The sequence below is a fragment of the Eleutherodactylus coqui genome, chromosome 1 (assembly GCF_035609145.1).
Source record: "Eleutherodactylus coqui strain aEleCoq1 chromosome 1, aEleCoq1.hap1, whole genome shotgun sequence".
Taxonomy (NCBI): Eukaryota; Metazoa; Chordata; class Amphibia; order Anura; family Eleutherodactylidae; genus Eleutherodactylus; species Eleutherodactylus coqui.
The window spans coordinates 375158476-375184674 of record NC_089837.1 but is presented as its reverse complement, the minus strand read 5'-3'; the positions used below and the strand labels follow the sequence as shown (position 1 = coordinate 375184674).

Below are 26199 nucleotides of genomic sequence, written 5' to 3'. Positions count from 1 at the left end.
TTTGAGGTGTGCTGCGTGTAATGCCCTATTTAGGCGGAACGATTATCGTTGAGAAAATCGTTCAAAAGAACAAAACTGAACTATAATCCTTCAGTTTAAACGTGGGCAAACAACTAGACGAGCGAGAATTGTGAGGGTCGCGCTCGTTGATTGTTCAGTGTTTGACATGGGAATGTGCAACCCTGAACGATAAGTGCCCAAGGACCGCACAGTTCTTGAGAATCGCAGTGGCTGCCCAAGCATGATCGAGCTGAGATGACACCAGCTCATTCCGTCGGGCCAACGAGAATCGTGAGGTTCTCAGGCCGTGTAAACAGGCCATTAGTGGGTTAATACTCGTGTGTGAATTCAAGCTGTAGGACTATTTGTTTTGCTCTGGTTTTCATATGGTTGACTCCTTCCTGCCCCAGGACGTAAATGAATGTCCTGGCTAGGAAGCAGTTCCCGCAAATGGACATACATGTATGTCCTATGGATGGCATAAAGTTTCAAAGCCGAGTTTGCACCATCTATAGCGGTAGTCGGCTGTGACCGATAGCCAGCCTCCCGTTGCAACAGCAGGGATTGGTGAGAAAACTGATCCCTGCTGACCATTGTGATCACTGTTGATCACGGCATGTAAAGGGTTCACAGCAGGAGGGAACGCCCACTGATGTTGGGCCATGTAATCTCAGAGGACTGATGGGTTGTCATGGTAACCAGATGCAAGACAATGGCCTAATAGACACTGCCATGGCTTGTGAATTTTCGGGGATTTTCATCTTCAATTTTCAAAAGCCATAACGCTTATTTTTCCGCTGACATGGCCATATGAGGGCTTGTTTTTTGTAAGGCAAATTGTAGTTTTGTAAAATGTATACTTTTTTTTTTTTGGAGTGGGCAGGGAGAGAAATGTTAAAAAAATCTGCCATTTATTTTTTTTCTTACAGCGGTATGAAAATCACATGCCAAGTTTTTTTCTTCTTTAATTACATGGATACCGAAAGGATTATTTTTTTTAGCTTTTTACTCTTTTGCACAATAAACAGTTTAAAAATATATATATTTTTTACATTGCTACATTGTCACATAACGTTCTTAATTTTCCATGGATGGAGCTCAGTGAGGGCTCGTTTTTTTCATTTGTATAGTTTTGAGTTAGATAAAGCTTTTTTTTAATCACTTTTATTGCGTTTTTGGGAGGCAAAATGAACAAAATAAGCATTTTGCTTCCGTTTCTTTTGATGTGCAGGATCAATAGTGTGTGATTCATTGTACACGTCGTTCTAGATATGATAATACCAAATAGGTGGCTTTTAAATAAAAAATCTTTTCATGCAAAGTGTGTAAAAACGTTTGGCATATTACATACGTAAAACATGTTTTTATGCAGCATAAGAGCTCTGGTTGCTGGGATAATAATGCATTTTCTGTGCTACAATGCAATATCGCTCACAATAGAAATCATAGGCCAGTGTGTGGCGTCCAGTTGCCATGACAACCCATTGTGCTCCTTCTGTGAACCCTTTACAAATTGCGATATACACTGATCGTAGAATGTAAAAGGGCTTAAGAGTGGGGATCGGTGTTCTCAGCCACAGCCGCCTCCCGCTGCAGGATGGCGCAGGATCACTTCTGAGCAACTTTACATCCTGTTGCATTAACTACCACCATGCCAGGATGTACACTTACATCCTGTGGTGTTAAGAAAACAAAAACAACATGTTGGGTAACATCACGCCTGTAACGACATGTACAATAAATTAACACATTTTATCCTGCATGGCAATTAAAAAAGAAAAAAAAATGGAGCCGGTGTTTTTTTTTTTTTTGTTCATTTTGCCTCCCAAAAAATGCAATAAAAATGATCAAAAAAGCTACATGTACCCTAAAAAAAGGTACCAGCAAGAACTGCAGCTCGTCATGCAAAAAACAAGCCGGGGCCTGCAGCGCTGCAAAAAAGCAAGAAAAAAACCCCAAAAAAACGTGAAATGGCAGAGTTGGCATTTTTTTTCGCTCCATGCCCTCAAAAAAATAAGTATTAGTTATGCAATACATTATATGTACCAAAAAGCTGTATAGAACACTACAGCTCGCCACACAAAACACAAGCCTTCATTTGGCCATACCGACGGAAAAATAAAACAAGTTATGGCTTTTGAAAAGTTGAGATGAAAATCCACTAAAAATCGTAGCGTCCCTAGGTCCGAAATAGAGCAGGACACGAAGTGTTAATCATGCGGCAGTTAAAGGGCAGCGACTGTCTTTTTAAACTGGTTGTTCGTCTTACGAAGCATGCCATGCACAAAAGACGCAGTGTGTAGCTCTGAACTGCGTGGGTTTTCGGGCCATGTTCCTACTGTTATTTAAGGATGATCTAATGAAGATATTTTCAGTGCTGCATATCTTCCCTGTGCTACCTACTCAGTTTTAGGGCTCCTTCACAGTGATGTGTGGCGACAGTATTACGTGCGTGGGTTTTGCACATGTAATATGCTGTACCAATCCGCCATTGGCTCCCATGTTGCGGCTCACACATACAGATGCAAGGAAGATGGCAACACGTTCTATCTTGGCACATATTACGTGTGCATACATGCCATGGTGGCACATGGCGATTGGCGACGCAGAGACATTGCACATGAGGTGGCACGCAGCGAATTACGCCCTTAGTGTAAGATATGTTCCCATGTTCATGTAAATGCTGTGTTTTACTTGAAGCCATTTTCAGACGCTTTCAGTATGATGTGAAGGAGTTGGCTTATATTTGATGACGGGCCCTTTTACACAGAATGAGTAGCATTCAAAAAAAACAAAAAAAAAACGACTATATTTTAAAGCAAACCATTTCTTGCTGAGACTCCATCCAATCGGAGTGCTGCTCTGCAGAACACGAGGTCACATGACAGACCAACCACTTGCTAAACCCTATATTCCAAGGGGGCTGAACAAGGGCGAAGCCTCTAATGAATATTCATCAGCAGCCATAGAAATAAACTCCATCTTTTTGCAGTTCTCATGGAGCGCCATAGGGTACAGTCACACAGACTACAGCGATATATCTGATGTGTAGATCTGTGCAGTAGTTTTGGAGAAACTTGCATTTCAGTAGCAGTCTCACAGAACTAGTTCTGAATATTCATGAGCTGCATGCTAGCCACACCCACCTCATCCTTCAGCCAATGATTGGTCCCGTTCTCTATGTACAGTAATAAGCAGACAGCAGCCTATCAGTGACTAGAGGGCAGGGTGGGTGTCGCTAGCCTGCAGCTCATGAATATCCAGGACTAAGTCAAGTAGTCCTCTATGCATTTGCTGCTACTGATAAAAGGCACGTTTCTGCCAAACTACTGCACAGATCCACCCAGCAGACATATCAGTGTAGCTGGCACTCTTTTGCTGTCCTCAGAGAAGGGTGCAAAAAGATGGTGACAATCTCTTTAAGCTAGATAGATACAATTCAGGACAGCTATAGTGCAAGTTACCACAAGACGATCACAGTTAGGAAACAGCATGGTGGGGACAGATTCTCTTTAAGAGCCAGAAGCCTAAAAACTTACAGATAATTCCTAAAATCATCATACTTACATATTTCCATTTTCCAAACAGTAGACCATCAGGTTTTTCTTGTCCATGACCACAAGAGATGTCAATTGTTTCTCCATAAATTGCACTGACCGTATGTAAACCAAAACCTGCAAATAAGAAAACAGCAAATATGTTACATCCGTCAAAAACAGCGATTACAAAACGTCGGCCATACTTGTACGGGTGAGAGAGACATCGGTCCAAGAAACTGGAAAACCACGAATTCTATGCAAGTGCGACCACATCATTCAATAGGAAAAATAACAGAAATCGAATGGCACTTGATAAACGGAAGATGCTACAGGTTTGTCCGTGTAAATGACACCATTGCAAGCCATGGGTTAATGGATTGCATGAGTTCCCACCTGTGCAATAAGCTTTTCTAGAGACTCACAAACCAGTTTTCTGTTCATCAGATGACAAAATTTACATTTTAAAGGCAAATTCAGTTGTAACAGATGAAATGTTTTTTCCCCCATTTTTAAAAGGAAGGCCCCTCCTTCCTAAACTAATATGAATAATACAAAATGTTGCAGATGAGATTCTGCTGAGGTGAATCCGTAACGAAGCACTTCAGCCTGATGTATTCTGCTATTTGCATTAGGCAAGATGCTGGAGATGATGGGGATTACAATGATTGCAGACAGACCATTGCGAGTGGTTTTTGTTTGTGTAGTTTGTCTTGATGTGACAAACAAACCCTTTAACAATAATCCGTCAGTGACCGGCTTTACCGGCATTTTACTTATTTTTCTTCAAACAGACCGCGGGGACTACAGGAGAAATCTATAAAAGCCTTCTCTTTCATCAACACTATAGAGACGCTGCAAACGTTGACTAAAATGAGCAAAGTGGCAACATTGAGTTGGTTTCCCTTGTGCCACTTCTTCCCAATTACATGAATTGCTTGACTCATAAAGGGAGCCAAAGAGGGCTCTGTACTGAAAGGAAGAATTTGGAGAAAAACCGCAAACTTACAAAAATTACAATAAAACCTATAGGCAAGTTTATGCTTTATTTCACGCTGTCCTCGTTATCGTCTACGCTGGCCAGAAGGCAAGAAGCTGTAGGTTAGACAGTGTCCATTATATGTCACCTGACTGTCTTTCTACCTGTTGAGGATTCCCTTGTGACCACTATGAACGACCATAACAGAAAAGCAATAATTTAGCGACTGTGCACGCTTTAATGCATAATGTACAGACTAATGAAGAATTCAATAAATCTACGGCACATGTAGCCTAGAGCCTCATTAAAACACACAACGATCATCATTGGAACGTACAAAAGACTGAACGAATTAACAACTTTTTTGCGTAGAAATGCTGAGCCTTTACATGTACAGATAATTGTGTGAAATCCTCTCCATTTCCATCATAAGCTAAAGTAAGCTCTGTATATGTTGTTTGCTCAGGTGGGCGAGTGTTTATATGAGGAATCTCTAGCCAGCAAGGTTTCAATTAGTGTGAAGATAAGCCACTGTCTTCTGCCGGCATGAGTAAACAAGTAGCCATTATGTTTTTGAAAGGCAAACAATCATCCCTTCCCTCAAGTTGTTCAGTCATTCAAAGACTGAACTAATGCCATTTAAACTAAGCAAAAAGCAAACAAACTGACAACCATTTTTGCGCAAGCTGAAACTCAGCGATAAATGAATGAATAGTGCATGATTGCATCGCATTTACACATAACAATTGTCATGCAAATTTGTTTGAATGAATTTCGAGCAATAATCGTTGCGTGTAAACGGGCCTTTATGTGGTAACTATACTTTGAAACAACATGGGTTAATAGGACAATTAATAATTATCAAAAATGTATTGCTCCTTTTACACTGCAGAAAGACCTGCATGATTCTGTTTGCACTCTCTGGTGTCCTCATCACTCGCTCATTCACGCTCAAGCAGCCCGTTCAGATCAGAAGATTTATCACTGAGAATCGTTCACTTCTCGTTCAGCGTTTCACATTCCAATGTGAAACACTGAACGATCAGCGTTTAAACGCAACGAATGAGCCGACGATGATTTTTAGACCTGCGGAAACTGAACAACGAACAAGAAGAGCATGACTCTCGCTCATCATTCAGTAGTTGGCTCGCATTTAGATTGAATGATCATTCACTTTCGTTCAATTGAACGATAATTGTTCCTTAAATCACAAAGCTGCAGTCCTAGATGAAGCTTCCCATTATGTATACCCCAATCTCAGAATCTAATTTACGTGGAAACCCTGCTTCCAAGTTTTTTTGAGTCTCCTCAAAAGTATACCAAGTTCAGCTGCCGGAAAAAGCCAAAAATGGCCATCAGAGCAGAAGCGCGCCGAAGGTGAAGGGACTCTTTGAGGCCCAGCTGAAAGGTATGGATGAGTAGCGGTCATGAAGGAAGTTGTGCATTCTTCGTCCTAGCTAAACTTATGCACGAGGGTCCAATTGAACGATAATTGCACCTTAAATCACTTCATTTACTTAAAATGTCTTCTTGTCAAAAAATTACTCAAGGCACCCTTTTAGAAACACGGCAAAATCACTGTTAAAGGAGTGCTGTCCATAAGAGATCAATGATCGTTTAATCCAATAGGCCTGTGTGGAGGAGTTTTTTTTAGGGGAAGGGGCACCTGTGAATAGTGTCGGGACATTATTTAAAAAAAAACACAAACAAAAAACACTCCATCCCAACCAGTGTTCCATCATGTGACTGCTACAATAAGCTCCGATGCTGCCCAGAATAGTCTGTAGAGAAGGGAAGGAGGGAACTGCTGTGAGGAGAGCGATTTGCATAAGCACATTGCTGCTGTTAATTGTAAGGGATTTACAGCTACTAGATCACATCTACGCTGCTTAGTACTTCTCTAGTTTCGTTTATGATGTTGTTATATCTGTGTGTGGTGTAGAGTTAGGAAGCAGAATCTGTTTTTTATGTGTAGTGTATAGAAGACATCCTAACTTGTCTCCACCCACTATCTCAGAGAAGACAGAAAATCAGAGATGCCACCTGCTGATAAGAAATGTGATGAAAAAGCAGGCTACAGATCATAAAATGGCCAGTAATAGTGTCATGCCTCATGTACAGACCCTGCAGCTTATTCTGAAAAAGCAAATTATCAAATCTTTTTTTTCTTGCAGCAGCACTAAAGCTGTATGTGTTATAATATGCATTTTATAACTATTAGACGCTGCAATAATGCCTGCACAAGTAAATTTATACTTTGAAATTAGCCTGTAACAATTCGGGTGTAGGTTTGGAGTCCCTCATTGTAACCGATGCAGATTGGTAGCGTGGTCAGAGAAGCCAGAGGTCACTACATAGGTAGGTATCAGTTCATGGTACAGAGGAGCAGGCAGGTAGCGTAGTCAGACAGAGGTCAGTATCTCAGATAGCAGTATGGAGGAGCAGCAGGTGGAACAGCTTGACTACTGGCTGGGAGCACAATAATCTCACAAGGATGGGAGGTTCTAGGCTAGGGTAATATGGTGTAGCTAGTCAAGGGAAAGGTTGGGGTCAATCAGGGAAATCAGGACCAGGTCATGCAGAGGAGCTATCCAAAAGGCTTGATGGCTCAGCCAGTAGAGCCGGCGTCTGCATGAGACTAATCTTCACATACGTCCACCATAAAATATAAAAAGCAAAATACTAGACTCTCTATTTTACCCGCAGCTCATAACAGTTTTCTTCACTATAGCCAATCTTAGGCCACAGATGCCGATACTAGGGATTGACAAGGGGGCATTATTACTGTCATTAGGACAGTTTTACATGGCCACTTCCGCAACTCGACAGCATGCAGATTTGCCACCATATAACTTCACCTTTGGGCATTTGCATGTGGTGTGTGTGGAGTTTATTGTTTCCTATGTAAAACGCAGTGCTATTTTGCCTGGCAAACTATGAGGGCATAACGGAAACTAGACCGAACCCATAATATTGACCGTGGCCTGTCTTGTGCTATTTTGGCTCCGCTTTAGTAGTAGCATTTGTGCAATCCCAATCTTACATGTATTTCCATGAAGTCTCTGAGCACTAAAAGCCACCTAGATTGCCATTTAACTGAAAGGCATTTTGCACATGTTGACGAACAATGAAATAGTCCCTGCCTAACTACTGCAATATTTTTATAATGCATAATTAATAAGTATTAGCAGAGCGCAGCGTTCTTATGTTAATTACACTGATTGTAAAAAGAGAGGGAAAAAAAGCAAGCACCTAAAAGGCGTTGTCGGAACTGAATGAAACCTTGTGTGCGGTTATAACATAGTAATCACTTAGTTATATCAACATCTAAGCAAAAGGGTGAATGCAGGCGGCCGGGTCGGATTCCGACTGAGATTCTTGCAGCAGGATGCGACCCTGTGACCCTGCAGTGATCCGCGGCTTACCTGTCCGTCGTCTTCACTCTGCAGATGTCCCGGCTGGTGCACAGCCGCAAATGCGTAGTGCAGAGCAGAGCCAAGCCGGCGTGTCAGTGATGACGCGGCTCTGCAAGGCTCACACAACTAGCGATTTTGTTATTGCGCGAGTTTTCCGTGATGAAAATCGTGGCTGTCTGCATAGGATTGCATAAACCAATGAAATCCTATGGCAGCATGCAACGGCGCGAATTCCGCTGTGGAATTTCCACCAGTGTGCATTCAGCTAAAAGCTAATTTATTACAGAAAACTAAACACATAAAGGGAGCCTGTAGTATTCTGTTGGGCCGATTTTAGCTGGGATGCAAGATGTGATATGAGGGCATGGAATCATACAGGTTCCGTATGGTATCCTGTGGTATAGCCGTCCACATTGGCTGTAACAGAACCCCTAGATCGTGCAAGCTGGTGCCCCAGATGGTCCCATACATGTTCTATTGGCAATAAACCTGGGGACCGGGCAGCCATAGAAGTGTGACAATGTAGTGGATACATTCCTATGACACCCCCTGTGTGTGCGGCCGAGCATTATCCTAATGGTCGATGCCTCTTAGAAGCCGCCATGAGAGGAACACATGTGGCTGCAGGATGTCCTGAACATATCGCTGAGCTGCCATTGTCCTTGTAACACTATTAGGGGTGACCTACTGCCATATGTGATGTCTCCCCAGAGCATCACACCAGCAGGGGGCAATGTGTAGCTCCACAGCAAAGGCAGGATTGAGGCGCTCACCCCAAGGTCTCCAGACGCGAACACAGTCATTGTCAGCTCCAAAATTAAACCTGGATTCATCATTGAAGGCAACCCGATTCCACTCTGTAGCAGTTCAGTTTAGTGGTTTACGACATCACTGCAAACGGAGGTGATGGTGGGTGTCAAAGACAGTACAAGTAATGGGTTAAACCAAATGTCCTTCAGCCAAGCGCTTGGAAAAGGTTCCAACACACAGACACATGGGCATATAGCAATGGTGCCACCTTTTTCTGGATGGTGGACAACTAAACAGTTGGAGATGCTCATTGGACAATCCTCTCTACATGTGGTCTGTCAAGGGCGTCCTGAGCCCGGTCGCCTTGTGTTCCCTCATACATCCATAGATCCCAACACCTCCTAAGAGTCTGATCAGAATGGCCCACGTGGCGGCAATTGTCGATGCGACCATCCAGCTTCTCATATTCCAATAATGTGTTCCTCTCAAACTCTTAACTGGGGGAAATCACTTTGATCGCGTCGTAGAGGTTTGCAGTGGTCAACAAGCTTCACACAAGTGGAAAAAGGGGTCTATTACATACAAGTAGCCTCTAACACCCTTTTTATAGGCACGTCACAACTGCTAATCCTTTGCATACCTGCCCGAGATGTGACTGCATGCAGAGTTTTGCAGCAAAATGACAACTCCTTCTAGAGGCTTGATCTTTTTTTTTTTTTTTTACAAAGTGTATATAAATTTTTTTTTACCACCTTAACGATTAACTGGTTGTTTAAAGATAATCATCGAGTCAATAGTACTTAGGGCTGAGGTTCTTGTGATGCTTGTAACACATTTTCACACCATTTCTATGGTGCTTTTTTGCGCTCATATCTGTTTTACTGCAAAACCCTGCAGCTTTGCTATACAAGTTCTCAATTAAGCCATTTTTGTGCAGGTACCACGAGAACATGGAAACCATGTATTTCACCTGTAAAAGCCACTTGGCTAAAAACTGCATTGCAAAACTGCAGCGCTTTGAATTAAGACAGCATTTTGGAGTACATTTAACATGCAATGTAGATATACCATAAACTACGCTACATGTACCGCATAACCTAAATGGCTTGGAACCTACAGTATTCTGTGTTTGAAAACTATTCCATCACGGTTTATAAATGAATATATATGCCTCTTTAAACACTGTCCTTATTCCGAAAAAATCTAAGAATGATGTTCCTATTGGGGTAAAATGTATGTGGTGACATGTACTAACTGTGGTCTTTCATCAGAGATGTGCAGTATGTGCTATATTCCTCAACAGGAATATGGTGCTCACATCTAAACAATACCAGCTCTCCCCAACATGGTTATCTGTTGCACTTCTGAGAAACTATTTATGTAGAAAGATGACCTAGGATACAAACATGTATATCCTTATTAACTAAAGGGGCTATCCAGGAGAAAAACTAGAATATCCTCAGTATACATCACCAATAGCATATCAGCAGGAAATCCTGCTCGTGACTCCTGCGGATCAGTTGAAGAGAATGAATGTTGGTAGGCTAGAACTATCAATACGCTAACTGTAACACAATGGTGGTTTGAAAGGGTGGCCCTTATTTAGACCGATACGCCTTTTTGCAGTGCAACGAAATAAGGGGGCATGGGTCTCTCTCCCGATCCTAGCCGTTAGACCCTTTACATGCCATGGTCTTTGTGACTTCGGCATATAGAAAGCTGGCAGAGGGAAGATGCTCCCTCTATCACCCATCAGACCCTTGTGATGTGATCGTAGGGTGCCAATGGATTGCTATGGCACCCGGAGGCTTGAAGATGAACTGCGAAAAAAAGCTGATAGAAGAAGGATTGATGCGTTTGAGCTGTGGTGCTAGTGAAAGCTGCTGCGTATGCCCTGGACAGCGAGAGTAACAGACAGAGAAGTCCTGAATTGTATAAGACCCAATAAATCACTGGAGGGCAAGATGACAGAACTCAGACTCATGTATTTTGGCCATGTAATGCGGGTAGAGTCTCTAGAAAAATCTATGATGCTTGGACAGATCAACGGCCAGGACCTGGCCGCCAAAGGACACGATGGCCGATACTGTCAAAGCTGATACTGGCATGGATATCATGCAACTGCAAGAAATGGAAAAACATGAAGGGAGCTTGTCTTTAGGGTCACCGAGGGTCGTGAACAACTAAACAGCTAACAGTGGGCCGAAAAAGTGTAAAAAAAAATAAAAAAAAAAAAGTCAAAACCCCACCTTTCCCTTTTAAATATCTATATCTCAAATTTGAAAAGGACACAGGTAAAAAAGTTAGTACATTTAACCCACACAGTGAATGCCATAAAAAAATATGTAAAAAAAAAACCTGGCCAAAACAGCTAATTTACATATATCAACTGACCAAAAAAAGTAATCAAAGAATTCAAAAAGTCACATGAATTACTAAGTGGTACCTTTAAAAAAGTATAACTCGATCTGCAAAAGGAAAGCATGCAGTGTTAATGGGATTTTTTTTTTTTTTTTTAAAACCCCTGACAAAAAGCAAAAGAAAAATGTAATTTTCTCTTTCAGTCATCACATTCAAAGTGTCAAAAAGTAACAAGACCTAAAACAAAACTATATAAAAATTGAAACTGACATAATTGCACTGATCCGTAGAATTAATTTAACATATCTAAACAGTATTCTGTACGCCATGAAAAAAAACCCAAGTACAATAGGAGATTTTGTTAATCCTGCCTCTAGAAAAAATGGAATAAAAAAAGTTATACAATAAATTAGATGTACCCCTTATGATGCCATTAAAAAAAACCTGACTGGTGTCCTGAAAAACAAGTTCTTATATGACGGGTTTGAAAAAAAACTGAAACGTTATGGCTCTAGGAATGTGCCAAAGAAAAAAGTGTAGTTGGTCATGAAGGACCTGTCATTAAGGGGTTAAATAGTTTTTTTTTTGTTTCTCAAACTGGCAAAACGTGCCCCTAGACAGTGCAGCGAAGTGGTAACATGGCAGAAATAACACAAGAGGAATGAATGGCAGCGTGTCCTTCTGCTAACAATTGTCGCATTTCTCATTCCACTCATGTCTACAATGTTTCAACAATTTCAAAAGAAAAGTCCCGACGCTTAACAAAACCTCGGTAGGTTGTGAGCTCCAAATGTATCATGTAGGACTAAAAATAACAGATATTAGAAATTGTACTGCCCGCCGTGTGCAATTGTAGTAAGTATAAGCCTGTGATCAGAGCCAACAGCAGTGCTATGTAATCAGGTGGCAGGAGCGCCATCTGGGACGCCGCGCTTCATCACACTAGGACGGTAGGCATAAACTCACATTTCCGAGTATCACATCAGCATCTCTGGAAGGGCTCACTTAGACCCCCGTAACATCTGTGTTTGGCAATGCAACTCAATTCCCTCCAGGTAGCCAAATAATGGAAATGAACAGTTCCGTCATTTCCCCCCACTGTTGTCAAAGGGTCAAAGATAATGGAAGGGGCTTCAATTTGCTTAAGTTCCTTCTTTTATTTGTGAAATAGCCCAACGGCCTGCACGATTTGTCCCGTAAGAAACAGAACTGAAGTGAAATGTAATGGTTCAGTTTGGTTGGTTTTAAATTGTAGTCGATGAGTGATGGAGGCAAACTGAACACCTTCTGCTTGCTTCAGTCATGGGCTTCTTTTAGCGGACCCATTTCTCCCACTGAGTATGCTCAGCAGGGAAGACCATAGGGCGTCTAGCCAGGAAATCCCCTCTGTGCGTCTTGAAAGGTCTGCAGACCACCAGACAGAGCTTGCAGAGCCCCTATGAAACTTCCCAAAGACCTGCATATTGGTCAAAAACGCAAGTGACCTGATTTTCATGATAGGAAACGTGCCTCAGTACTTTGGCCTTCTACAGTGTATGGCTTTGGATTAACCCCTTAAGGACTGACCAAGTGCGTTAAACATACCGCCCTGGATCATGGACTTCCATCCCGACCGATGGCAGAATTATAGAGTCCTTAGTTGTCCGACACAGCTCAATGAGCGCTATGTACTAAAAAGTGAAGACGGGAGTGTTTGTTCCACTATGTGGCCCAGTGATCACGTGACCGTAGGGTGCCCTCTGGCACAGCAGAGCAGAAGGGTCCGATTAGCTTCATTTGTGACTATTGTCCTATGGATGCCCAAGCTACAGTGGAAAAGTATGAAATAAAAAAAAAACATGTGAATGACCGCTAGGAGGTCTTGTATGACTTCATGGGGTATATAGATTGTTAAGAAAATAAAAAAGAAGATGAAAGATACAAAAATAAGTAAACTTGCAAAATAAAATAAAAATAAATACGTAAAAAAAAGGAAAAATGACCCACTGCTGACGCCAACCAAAACAGTTGCCGCATGCGCCCTGTAATTTGAGACTATACAAATGATATATCACAATGTTCGACCAAAAGAGCATCAGGAACCTTGTTCTCAGGATCTGTGAGGGTGTCAGTGTTCATACTCCCACCGATACAAAACTATGGATGCTGGATAGAAGTTTCGCCTTCGATACAATGTTAGTACCCCCCTTAAAATAAAAGTATTCTACAGGGAATTTTTTTCCCACACTCAGCGCCAACACTTGGAAGCCTGAAGTCCCTATCGAAGCACTGCCTGAAGACTCTGTTGGCCAGGGCCCGTCTACATCTGGAAACGTCAACTCCCCGGCCAGAAGACTCTCCTGCAAATATAACGGCAAGAGTAGCAATGTTCAGCTGCTCTATCGGCAGGCCAGGAGCTGTCACAACCATGGCTAGGGGAGCAGTTTGCACACTATACACACACGATAGCAGCACAATGCACTACAGCTATCTGACATCTCTGCTGCTCATTAGGCTACAGTTCTTCCCCAGCAACTGCTGCCCCCACACACCTATCATCCAGCACATAACACTCCATACCTCCCATCTCTTTTACTCCTTCTCATTCTCAAAAACTTTTTACACTCCCACCATCACCCACACTCACAACACCACAGTCTCAGGTATACTTATTATCAGGAGCAATACCCAAAGTCCACGTACTTGTCGGATTTTAACACACATCCAGATCCTTTTCAAGCCTCAATGCAGGAGACATCAGAGGCTAGAGGGGCACAATCTCTGGTCCTGCTGACCCCAACCTGAGTGCAGCACTCAGTTTCTAAAGAAATGCTCTCTTTTTGCCGTTTGCACATTTTTCATTGTTTGCCTACGTATTTCTACTCATTTCTATTAATTATTTTCATTAATAAATGTTTTGGATAGTTCTTGCTTTTATGCAAACCTTATTACACATTTTTGTTTTGTGGGATAGGGCATTCTGACCCAGAACCCCTAAAGTGCTGTTTTGCCGGCACCCTCAGGGATTCGGGTTGGAGTGCCCCTTCGCAGAAGACAAAGCTTATAGCTCAAACATGGGTCTAGACTCTGAGGATGGTGGAGCACTGTGTCTTATGGGATGAGGTGTTCTGAATTGGGACCCCAAGTTTGCTGCTTTGCCACCACAGAAGACAAACTTGTATGTGAATGAAAACTTCCTTTGCCTGTCTCCAATTTAACTGCAAATTTTATTACAACAGCTGTAAAAAAAAAAAAAAAAAAAAAAAAAGAAACACTAACCAATGGAACACACACTATTACTACATTTAAAAAATTAAAATAAACGATTCAATAAAAGCATTGATGTATAATATCAAACCTGGTCTTCCTGCCTCTAACCCGTGGCTGGGGACGTCCACAGCTGCTCCTCTAGCAGCCGCTGCTGGCTCAGCGCTCACTCCCCTCCCTGAAGGCCAGTTGGAGCCGCTTGCAGGAGCTCCGATGCCAGAAGCAGGAACTGCGCAGCAGCATAGATGGTGACAGCGGGGAGGAGAGTGGTGCCGGGGGACATAGACAGAGCGCCGTTTGCCAGTTGCGGCATGGACGCTGACAGCGGGGAGGAGTGTGACAGCTAGCCTTGCTGCAGCGGTCACGAGAGCAGAGATGGGAGTCCGGCATGGAAATGTGTGAGCTGCCAGGGCCATGTGGGTATGAGCGCGGCGCCAGGAGGACAAAAGCGAGCAGTGGGATGAGGGAGCTGGGGGAGGAGGTGCCCTGGAAGTTCCCGGTCAACTGACACCGGCCAACCCATGTCCCCACCCATACATCCGGAGGAGACATAATGCACCGTATTCATTGGCCAGGGATTGAAAAATCCCCACCTCCTGGAAGCACTAGCTGTGATTGCCTGATGCTTAGCCATTCATAGCCAGTGCTCGATGAATGGCTGAGATTGAACCAATCACAGCCATTCATTGAGTGCTGGCTGTGATTGGCTAAGCGTCAGCCAGCCAGAAGATGAAGAGAAACACTGCCGGGACCTGAGGAGAAGCTGGGCAGCGAAGGAGAAGTCATGCATACTTTTTTTGTCTTCAGTTACTTATTTTTGGGGTAGGGATTATATTATCAGCCCTACCCCCCTGAAAATCCTCACATGTGATGCTACAAAGTTGCGTGACTTTGTAGCGCCACAAAATCGCGGCATTGTCGTGAGAAGACGCAGCAATAATCGCACAGACCAGCGATGCGATATTGCTGCGATTTTCTCGCGCCGTTGCCGTGTCGTGCATGTGAAGGCGGCCAAATGCCCATATATTTTACCTTGGGTGGCTAGTTTTTCTTGCTCAGTAATAAAGAATAGTCTTTGAGATAACGAATAAAGGTGCTGTCACACATGCAGATTTTGTTCAGGTTTATCAATGCAGTTTTTGAAGCCAAAACCAGGGGTGAATCAAGAAAAGTGTATTTGTACTTTTTATTCTCTCTGTTTTACGATTCTCATCTGGTTTTGGCTTCAAACCCTGCATGAATAAACCTGAACAAAACCTGTATGTGAACACACTTTAAGGCCTAATGTCCAAGGGGAAAAATCAGGCCCGCTACGGATTCTCCATGGAGAATCCGTAGTGGGTCCCTCCTGCCCCGCAGACATGAGGGCTGAAAATAAGAATAAACTCACCTGCTGCGGGCTGTGCGTGTCTTCCCTTCTTCGCGGCCGGATCTTCTTTCTTCGGCCCGGCGGATGTGCTCGGCACGCCAGGCCGAAGAAAGAAGATCCTGCCGCGAAGGAAGGAAGATCTGCATCGCCCGGAGCAGGCGAGTTTAATTCAGGCGCGGGTCTCCTGCGGATGCGGACGGCTTCCATAGGAGACCCGCACCTAAATGGAGCATGTCCATTTTTTTTCATGCTCCAGAAATTTTTTAATTCACTTTTATTGACCATCCGCGGGTATTTATCTACCCGCGGGTGGTCAATGCATCCCTATGAGACGCGGATCCGCATGCGGGTGATCCCCTGCGGATTTTAATTGTTCGGATTTGTAACGCGAAAGCAGTGTGGATGCACTGTAATTGTCTTTTATTTTTCATGCGGGGGATCAATTGACCTATGTGCTCTATGAGCTCCCACACGCGTGATCCGCACTAAAATGGAGCATGTTCATTTTTTTTCATGCTCCAGAAATTTAATTACCATCCGCGGGTATTTATCTACCTGCGGGTGGTCAATGCATTCCTATGGGGAGCGGATCCGCGTGCGGGAAAAACGCTGCGGATTTTAATTCTTATTTTCCCCGTGGACATGGCCTAAGGCTCACAGGGTAGAATTGCAATGGAATACCCGCAGCAAGTTCCAAAAATTCTGTACCTAACTTGTATTTCAAGGGCTGAATTCCACAGTGCAATTCTACAGCAGACACAGCCAGACAAGCTACGGAATCAGAATCCACAGCATTTTATAAAAACGCTGTGAATTCATTTTTAAAATCCCCTCCACACGGCCTGTACTGTAAATGCTGTGGAATTTCCAAATTAATTCTGCTAGTGGAAATTCTGCAGCAGATCCTTCAAGGCGGCCAACCATTAAAAGGGTAGTCCCACACTGGACATTTCTATATGCCAAAACTATCTGACAGATGGGGTTCCCACCTTTAGGACATGTACCCATGTGAAGAGTCAGGGTACACTGACAAACCTGGTGAGAATGGCGGAGAATGAGTGTAGCAGCTCACCCCATTGACTTCTATGGGAATTACTGCTACAACAGTTTCTATAACTTCTGCAACCACCTCTCCAATCACTCCTAGCCTGCAGCCATCTCACCGGGTGGGTTAGGGGACCTTTTTTCTGGAGCGAAGTGCAGGTCCCAGGTCGACATGTATCAGACATTTATGGCACAGCTTGTGGAATGCCATAAAGATGTCCAAGGTAGGAATACCCCTTTAAATAACTTAATCTAAGATACAGTCCCTGAAAATTAGTGATTATTTTCATTGCAAAAAATGCTGCAGTCATCTGGTGGTGGGTAATAAATAACCTGAAAGCGTGACGGAATAAGTTGGCGCTATACAAATTACAAGATTTATTTAAATGAACAATCAGCTTACGTCTGTATGTGACTACTTCAGAGTTTTTCAACCGATAAGTTGTTGGGTAAACTACGTAATTTGTACTATTTAAGCAATATGAGAGAATCAATAATATAAAATAGGAAAAAAAAATAAACAGCTGATATTAAAGAAAGTGAAAAAAATATAGCTAATGTGCATATTTCTCCAATTACTATGAAAACCACAAAAAGCTCTTAATAAATGTTTCAAGATAACTTGGTAATGAGTGCTTAATACCGTATTGAGTCCATGATGTATGACAGCAGTAAGCAAACGGTCTCCGTGTTTCCACTATTACTGCGAGTCATAGAATGGCTTAAGTACTCTAATAGAATGCCTGAAAAACACTGCGGCTCCACCTCTGTTTTACAGTCAATACACAGTGCAGTTACCGTATATACTCGAGTATAAGCCGACTTTTTCAGCACATTTTTTAATGCTGAAAAAGCCCCCCGCGGCTTATACTCGCATTTTTTTTTTTTTTTTTGTACTTAGTCCCTCACTCTATACTCACCTCCCAGCCAGCGCCTGTGTCCCCTGTGTCTTTACGGCGGTGGGGCAAGCTGCTATGTAATTCTCCCCGCTGTCATCTCTCTGCCGGCGCTCGATCACAGCCAGCGCTCGATCATTCACAGCCATTCAGTGAAAGACATCACTGAATGGCTGAGATTGGTTCATCGAACGCCAGCCAATCACAGTTGGCGCTCAATCCAATCACAGCACTTACTTGCTGATGGCGGGGGAATTGAAAGCTGAGCAGAGAGATGACAGCGGGGAGAATTACATAGCAGCTTGCTGCACCGGCGGGGAAACCATTGCATCGGGAACACAGACGCTGGCTGGGAGGTGAGTATTGCGGGGTTTTTTTGTTACCTAGTCTAGCTAGGCTTATACTCGAGGCACCTAGTTTTCCCAGTTTTTTTGTGATAAAATTATGTGCCTCGGCTTATACCCGACTATATATGGTAACCTACATGTAAAAATTCACCCTTTCCACTTGTCTTAATGTTAGATCACTACTTTATAGTAAATTCTCCTCCCAAACGGAGCAGGGAAATGGAATCCCCAAGCGCAGATGTGAAGGCAGCCTTAAGCCGGGCTCACACCACCGTACAGTAATACACTGCGTTAAATACTCCGCATTGTACCGGTGCAGAGAACTGCGTATCCCTGCATACTGTCGCGCTTCAGACTGCGCATGGACAGTGTATTTTACGCACACTCTTCCTTTTATTAACTTGCACAGAGCAGCGGTCTTGTGAGCATTTGCCTGCGTGTATAGCATATTTTGTGCAGTAACAAGGCAGATGACGTCACCACTTTTTCCCCTCCCCGAGGCATAGTAAGCAGCCTTAAGAATGCTGTAGAATGTTGTTCAACTGTTTTATCAGGCTCACCTCTACACGCCATTCATTTCAATGGGTGATACAAGGAGTCAAAAACACCCTGTGACTCTGTAAAACAGACCATACAGCGTTTTAGTGCGTGCTAAACCGCTCGTCTGAGGCGCCCCTTTAAATTGAATAGAGGCCAAACGCGATTTAAAAAAAAATGCCTGTGTAAGAGTGGCCTTAGGTCGGGGTCACACGGGCGGATTCCAATTGCAGATCTGCGATTGCCGTCCGCGCGGAGACTCTGTGGCATCACACAGGCATTGAAAGGCATGTGTTAGATTTTTTTTGTGTGTATTATACTGTAATAAGAAATTGCAAAAATCGCAGCATGCTCTATTTTACCGTGGACTCTACATGGATGGCCGCTATTGAAGTCAAAGGAGGCTGTCCAAAGCGCAGACCATACGGAAAACTAACATAGCCTATGCGGGGACCCATGTCATTGCTTAGCGATGGCGCAGAAAATGTAAAAAAAAAACAAAACTATGCTGCACAGAGAAGGCTGGCAAGCCGCCGCCGGCATTCACAATACGGTGAAAACAAATACACAGGGTCGTTGGCCAAGCTCACAGCCGGAACCCGCTATGGGCCTCCTGCATGCTGAATCCGGTACCCCGTGTAAGCTCAGCCTAAGTGCTCCTTCCCACGAGCGCATATCAGCTGCCGTTTTCACGGACGGTCGATGTACACTATTTGGGTGAGATAAAACTGGTGAACGGACGCACAAATCAAACATTTGTGTGCCCATTCAGACAGCATTGGTCCCGGCACATATACGCCGAGATTACCGTACCGTGCGCTTGCCCCTTTCCCCACCCTCCCCATCGCAGGCTCACCTCTGCAAAGAACAAGCTGGGAGGAGAGCAATGGGAGGGGCGGAGCAAAGCGCTGTCCCGTCTCGCCTCCTCTCATTGATGGCTATGGACAAGGGGTGGGAGCTTAGCTCCACCCACGTCCAGCCCCTTGTCCACAGCCAGCAATGGGGAGGGGGGGGAGTTGGGTGCTTATCTCCACCCCCATCCCACACCATCTCATTGCAAAGAGCCAGCGGGGAGGAGAGCAGAGATGAGGCTGCACGGGTAGGGCGGGGGGAACGGTGGAGGAGAGCAGGGGGAGAAAGTTTACCAGCCTAAACTCCCTCCCACCTCTGGCCGCTGCCACGGGCTTCCATAAGAGCCCATGCAGCGGCCAACATATTTTGGCCCAAAAGATAGTTCCAGGAAGATCTTTTGGGCCAGACGTAAAAACACCCGGCCCTATATTGGAATCCAGTGCATTAGATCACACCATATATCAGCCGGCCGTGAAAACAGACGGCTGATATATGCTCGTAAAAAAGAAGCCTTAAGGCCACTCACACACATGCCTTCCAAATCGGCATTTTTGAACGCATTGTACAGCGTTTGACAGCATTTTTTTTTTAATGCACCCAACCACAAAAAGGGCTAAAATGCATGAAAATAGAGCAGACAGCGCATGAAAAAAATCGCCGTGTTACAAACTCAGGTCTACGAAAGCCCATTGACATCAATGGAGGCGTTGTACCGAGGTAAAAAGCGGGCTGTGTGAGAGCGGCCTTACATGGATATATTATAGATGAAAAAAGTAGAGGTGATGGGAAACAGTAGGGTAAAAGGAAAAAAACAGTTGGGGCAGGCGGCATACCAGCTATTATGTTATACTGGATACTATTTACTAACCTTGTCAAACCTGTCAGGCTGCCAGAAGGTCATGAGATACAATGTAAGATGCAGCAAAGAAAAGGAAGAAGAATACTGCAGACGAGTCATCAGATGAAAACATACATTCCATGTAACATAGCCCCGCCAGTATGTACAGATACAGGAGTCATCAGATGAAAACATACATTCCATGTAACATAGCCCCGCCAGTATGTAAAAATAAAGGAGTCATCAGATGAAAACATACATTCCATGTAACATAGCCCCGCCAGTATGTAAAGATACAGAGATAAGGGATGACAGACCTTTGGAATTTCCGGCATTTTTGCATTTATTACTAATAAAAATGTGGTCCGATTGTTATCCAAGTCACAATTCTAGACAAACACAAGCTAACAAAACACAGAAACAGCTTTTATTGAGCGCATCATCCACAGTGCAGGAAGAAAAGTAAGTGAACCTCCTTCTCTAAGACCTAATTGACAAAAGGTGTTTGAATTAAAGGTGCTGTTCACTGTCCTTCATACTAAACAAGGCCTAATACGTTTAATTAGTTGTGTAATTTCGTACCTGTTTAGGTAAGCCCACTGCCCAGCTTTTCCTCCTGCCACGGGCATGTGACACGGCTTGCAGCCCATGTCCTGCCCTCCAACCGCTCCTGGGATAGCACAAGCGCAGGTAACAATGCTCCTAACAGATGCGCCAGCCTTCTGACCCACAGCAGTTTATAACAGAAGGCCCATGCCAAGTGCTGGCATCATATGGGCCGTGTAGTGCCCCCTCACAGCAGACTACTTGGCAGCAGCGACAGATTAAGTACATTAATTAGGAACTGTAAGTAGCCTGAATAACGTACTCTTTAGTGGGGGTGACAAGCCCCCTCCCGCCAGTATCACACGATGTTCACCAGGTTGCAGTAAGCTGCTTGATATTCAATCACTGAAAGCCTTAAACAAATGTCATCAAGGTAATTTACTGAACATGGATTTAGAAATCAGCCATACAAGGCGTTGAGGTCCTTTCCCAAGAACATAAAAAAATTCATTATAGACTACACTGTATTGGAGGGTACAAGCAAGGGAGTAACTAAAGGCTCAGGAACCCTAATACAAAAGTTCAGCTGGGCCTCCCCCTCCATCTGTACCCGTACCCATACCTAAACAGTGCTGCACAGAGGCGTAACTTGAAGCATCTGAGCCCCAATGCAAAACCTGTAACAGGGCCCCCAAATATAATGCTTCATTCATAGTACTGGGCTCCCTATATGGAGAAGAGTGGTCTTATGGGCCCCCTAAGGCCGGCTTCACACGAGCGTGACGGGCTCCGCTGCAGAATATTCCGCAGTGAAGCCCGTCACGGCGCCCCCCAGAGACCCCATACTTACCAGCGGAAGATAGCGTGAAGACCCTTCCCCGCCCACCGCCGTCGCGTCATGTGACACGCCCACCGCGTCACATGACGCGGGCGGCCGCGTCATATGACGCGGCGGCGGTAGGTGGGGAAGCGTTTTCACGCTATCTTCCGCTCGTTACAGCGGGAGATTGCATGAACGGACGGCTTCCATTGACTGCAATGGAAGCCGTCAGCGCGTACACCCGCGGCAAATAGAGCATGCTGCGGGTGAGGACGGGAGATTTCACAGTGCGAAATTCCGCGGTGGAATTACGCATCGTGTGCATTGTGCTATTAGGTTCAATAGAACCTAATAGCTGCGGGCAACGCGGCGGATTTTTGCCGCGAATTTACGCGGCGTAAATCCGTTCGTGGGAAGGAGGCCTAAGGCTCCTGGGCCCGGGTGCAACCGCATCCTCTGCATCTCCTATATTTACGCCCCTATAATACTCCCCATAACGTCTGCTAGTTTCAATATAGGTGAAAACTGATATAAATTTACTATGAAACAGAAAAAATACAAATTAGAGGTCGCAGAAGCATGTGTGTGTGTAGAAAAACATATTTTCTAATCTCCTTATATACAGGGTAATCCTTTATTTCAGCTGTAACGTGTAGAACAGCACTCGTTTCCAAGAGTCTAGAGTTTATTGAGGATTCGTGTCCTGTTTCCCGCCAGGGGTGTATTCCTCATCAGGGAGCGGCATGTGCCATTGTGCAGTTGGCATTTCCGTAGAAGGTGAGGCTCATTTACCAAAGCTGTCAAACAGTAAGTTTGTTCTGGCTGCTCATAGCAATCAATTTTACCAGAGTAAAGGATTTGACTGGTTGATCCGCACACATATGCTACAGTGGGCCTGAAAGTAGTCACACCCTTTCACTGTTTTTTTTTTTTTTGCACTCAATACCCCACAATGACAGAGTGAAAAAAGAATATTAGAAATCTTTGTACAGTGAAACCTCTACGAACGTTGGTAATCCGTCCGAAAGCATCAGCGTTACCTGAAACCGATGCTACTCGAGGTAATTATTTCCATAGGAATCAATGTAAATCCATTTAATTTGTTCTAGATATGAGCCCTCCATGAAAACAAGCCCTAGCTACATTACATGGGAAAAAACACCACAACACACCTAGAAGATGGTCTTTTTTTCCTGCATAGCATCACAACGCAGCGCCATGTAAGAAAACACTGCTAATGGTGCATCAGATTCCAATGCATTCATTCAGATGAGCGATTTTTAGCTGCATAAAAATGTTGCAGCAGGAATTTATACGCAGCCGGAAAAGATAGGTCTTGCCCTATGTTTGGGCGGATATATGCTGGCAGCTCCCATAGACTTCTATGGGAGCTGAACAAAAAAGGAGTTTAGCTGCGTACAACAATGCAAAACAGTTACAGGAGCCTCTATTTAGGCATTAGAAGCAGTTCAGAGGCTTTATGCCACCTGAGGGTTTTCCGGACTGTGGCGTATATTTTTGCTAGTACACCGCAGCCGCTCGTGTGAATGGACAAGAAAACCCGAATTTTGTCCAAGACTTGAACGAGGCTATCCTTCATTCACGAGCTTTTCGTCAGTGATGCGGCCACCGTGAAAACGTATCGCTTGTGTTGAAAGAGGCCTTAATAGCAGAATGCATGACAAACTCAATAGACCCAATTATAGTTAATGAGGTCTGTTGGGAGCCAATCGTGCCAGTCATGTGCCAGATCCAACACTTTTGTTTTTTTTGGTTATTTGGCTCCTTTGACAGATAGCGCAAATATGAATATAGCCTTCCACTTAAAAAAACAAAACAAAATGTTCCCATTAGCCCGTGGGTTGATTGATCCCAGCAAGTACAACAGATTGTCTCTAAAGCCTGATGTGAGGGACCAAAGTATTTCCAGAAACCCATAGCTCACATTTACTACCAACCAACTGAAGATTAAAATGGATGATCAGGGAGCCTGTTAAAAATAAAAAATATATATATATTCAGTTCACTTTTATTTTTCAACCAATTATCATTAAACGCACATAGACACTTTTCTTTTACTTACACCAATTCATAGTACATGCCACAAATGTGGGGCATTTTACAACTTGACAAAACTAAAGTCTGTTCTTTTTGGTGCAAATCTGTTCTATAATTTGTCCAAATTGATTTCCTTAAAAAAAAAACAAAAAAAAAAACAGTTTGTACCTTGTGCCTGAATTATGGTGCAACAATACAAGTAAAGATGGGCCCGTGTGCTCTATGTACTGCTACCTACAAGTGCTCACTGTAATCTGTTTGACGGTGAACTCCAGATTTAACACAGTGTCCAACACTCCCGCTAGTTACAGCTGTAGGCAGTCAATGCTGTGTTATACTCATCAGCTCTTATCAGCCCCATTTACTGAAGTTCTAAGCGTATAGGACCTGATGCACTGAATATGGGTTGCAAATACTCGGGAATGTTAATAGCGCCAAAGAGCAAACGTGTTAAGGCCCATCTACACTGGACGAGTGTCAGGCAGTGCAGCACATTTCTCTCCTCTCGCTCCCCCGCCCCCCTCCATTCACATAACACAGCGGCCGTTCGCTATTGAACGGCGGCTGTTTAAACTGCACAATGATCTTCATCACTCATTTTTTGTGCTGCATAAAAGATGAGCAATGAAGATCATCGCTCATCGTTCAGTATAAAACAGCCGCCGTTCAATAGCGAATGGCTGCTGTGTTATGTGAATGGAGAGGGGCAGGAGAGTGAGAAGAGAGAAATCTCCTGCACTGCCCCGCCCCCCTGCTGGCCGCTCAGTGTGTGAGCTAGCTCTGCTAGCTCCCTTGCAGGAGAATGGGAGCGCGGAGACACAGGGACGAGTGTCGGGCATCGTTTGCCTGACTCGTCCAATGTAAATGGGCCTTTAAGGCCCATTTACACACAGATAATCTTTCAAAAGATTGAAAGACCAGCGAACGTTTTGCATAAAAATAGGCACTAATTACTATTAGTACTTTATCAGCTCATTATGCAAATGAGCTTCTGGGAGCTGTTGCGCGACTCAGCAGGAGGGCTGATCTCTGTACTCAGCTTCATTGTTCAGCCATGGGGTGCCATGGAGAATTCAGCACCATGGACAGCAGACACAGCCAGCAGTCCTGCTTATCAGCTGTTCTGCCAGCAGGGCTGACAGCTGAGACAAAGCAATCAGCTCTCCTCGACAGAACACAGCATACAGAACACAGCGTGCGGTCCTGCTTATCAGCTGTTCTGCCGAAAGATGGTTTTCAAGCACAACTGAAAACGGCTGCTCCGCAGAAAACTGAAAGATGGACAGATTTAGACACAATTATTATCGCTCAGAAGATGGCTTTTGAGTGAATTTTGAGCAATAATTGTGTCTAAATGGGCTTTTAGAGCCACATTCCTGGATTCAGTGCTTCACCTCCTATGAGCCCATAACCTTAATTTATAGGGAACATAGCTGATGGAGACTCTTAAAGTTGTGTCTGCACAGCAGGGGTTTGGACTTACAAAAAAAAAAAAAAAAAATGGGTGTCATGGGCTCCCAATGTAAAATTTAGGTGCCAAAATTATATAGGTTTAGAAAACTGCAAATCACACAGGGTGATAGAGATCCGAGCTTATCACCTAATCTGACTGGGCAAATTCCAGAATATATTGCTATTATGGAGAAAACTGCATTGACAAAAGATGTGATTTCAGGTAAGAATTTACATGGGAGGCACCGGGTTCTCACCAGATTTTATTTAGGAGAAACCAGCCTCCCGAAATAATGCTAGAAAAACAAACAAACATTCTCCCAACTTTCTCTTAAAGAGTCAAAAAAAAAAAAAATCTGCGTAGGATATATAAGCGCTTTCACCCATATGTTTTTGTAGAGGTAGTTGTGCCATAAATCACAGTGAATACAAAGGGCAGGGCAGACACTCCGTGATCATTTACCAAGACTGCTGATGTGATACTTGAGAATCTTCTGGCTGTCTAAACAAAGATGAATACAAGGTCAATGATGTATAAGTAGGGCTGGGTGATTAATGAAATTCATTTGCTATTTTGCAGAGGCGCAATTCTGACTTTTGCCAAAATCGTCAAATGTATATTAGCCCCGCACCCTGTGGATGGCGCTAATATCAGTCCAAGGAAAAGAAGAAGAAACAATTGTATGTATGCAGGACGCTGGGGAGTATGCCAGTGAATTGGAAGCTGATGAGCCCAGAGACAATGCAGGAATCAAACACAGTGCTACGCCTCAGCAAATCACTGATTGGCTGCGGTTCGGCCAATCGGTGTTAAGCTGGAATTCTTGCCCCGTTTCCTGGCTCATCATCTTCCAGTGTAATGGTACATTCTCCCGGCTCATCCGCATACAACTAGAGGAATGGACCACATAGGAGAAGATAACTCAGTGCGTGGGAAGTGAAAGAGGATGACATACATGGGGCTATAACAAATGTGTGTGCGCGTGGCTGGAGGAGAGAAGATCCAGCACAGAGGAGAGAGAACAAGATATGGAGACTGATAACTGGGAGAGAACAGTACATGGTGTGATCGGGTGTGGGGGAGGAACAGTATATGGGCGTCTGGGATGACTGGGGGAGTGAATCCCAGCTTTCAAGTGTATATAACTAAAG

The 26199-nt window shown here is 44.0% G+C and overlaps 1 protein-coding gene across 1 annotated transcript in view; it reads right to left on the bottom strand.

The window, feature by feature from the left end:
• The window catches only part of ALCAM (activated leukocyte cell adhesion molecule), a 120786-nt gene that overhangs the window by 56938 nt on the left and 37649 nt on the right, over positions 1 to 26199 (bottom strand). The window contains exon 2 of the mRNA XM_066578655.1: positions 3568 to 3674. Coding sequence (XP_066434752.1) covers positions 3568 to 3674 — 107 coding nt within the window. The remainder of the gene's footprint in view (positions 1 to 3567; positions 3675 to 26199) is intronic.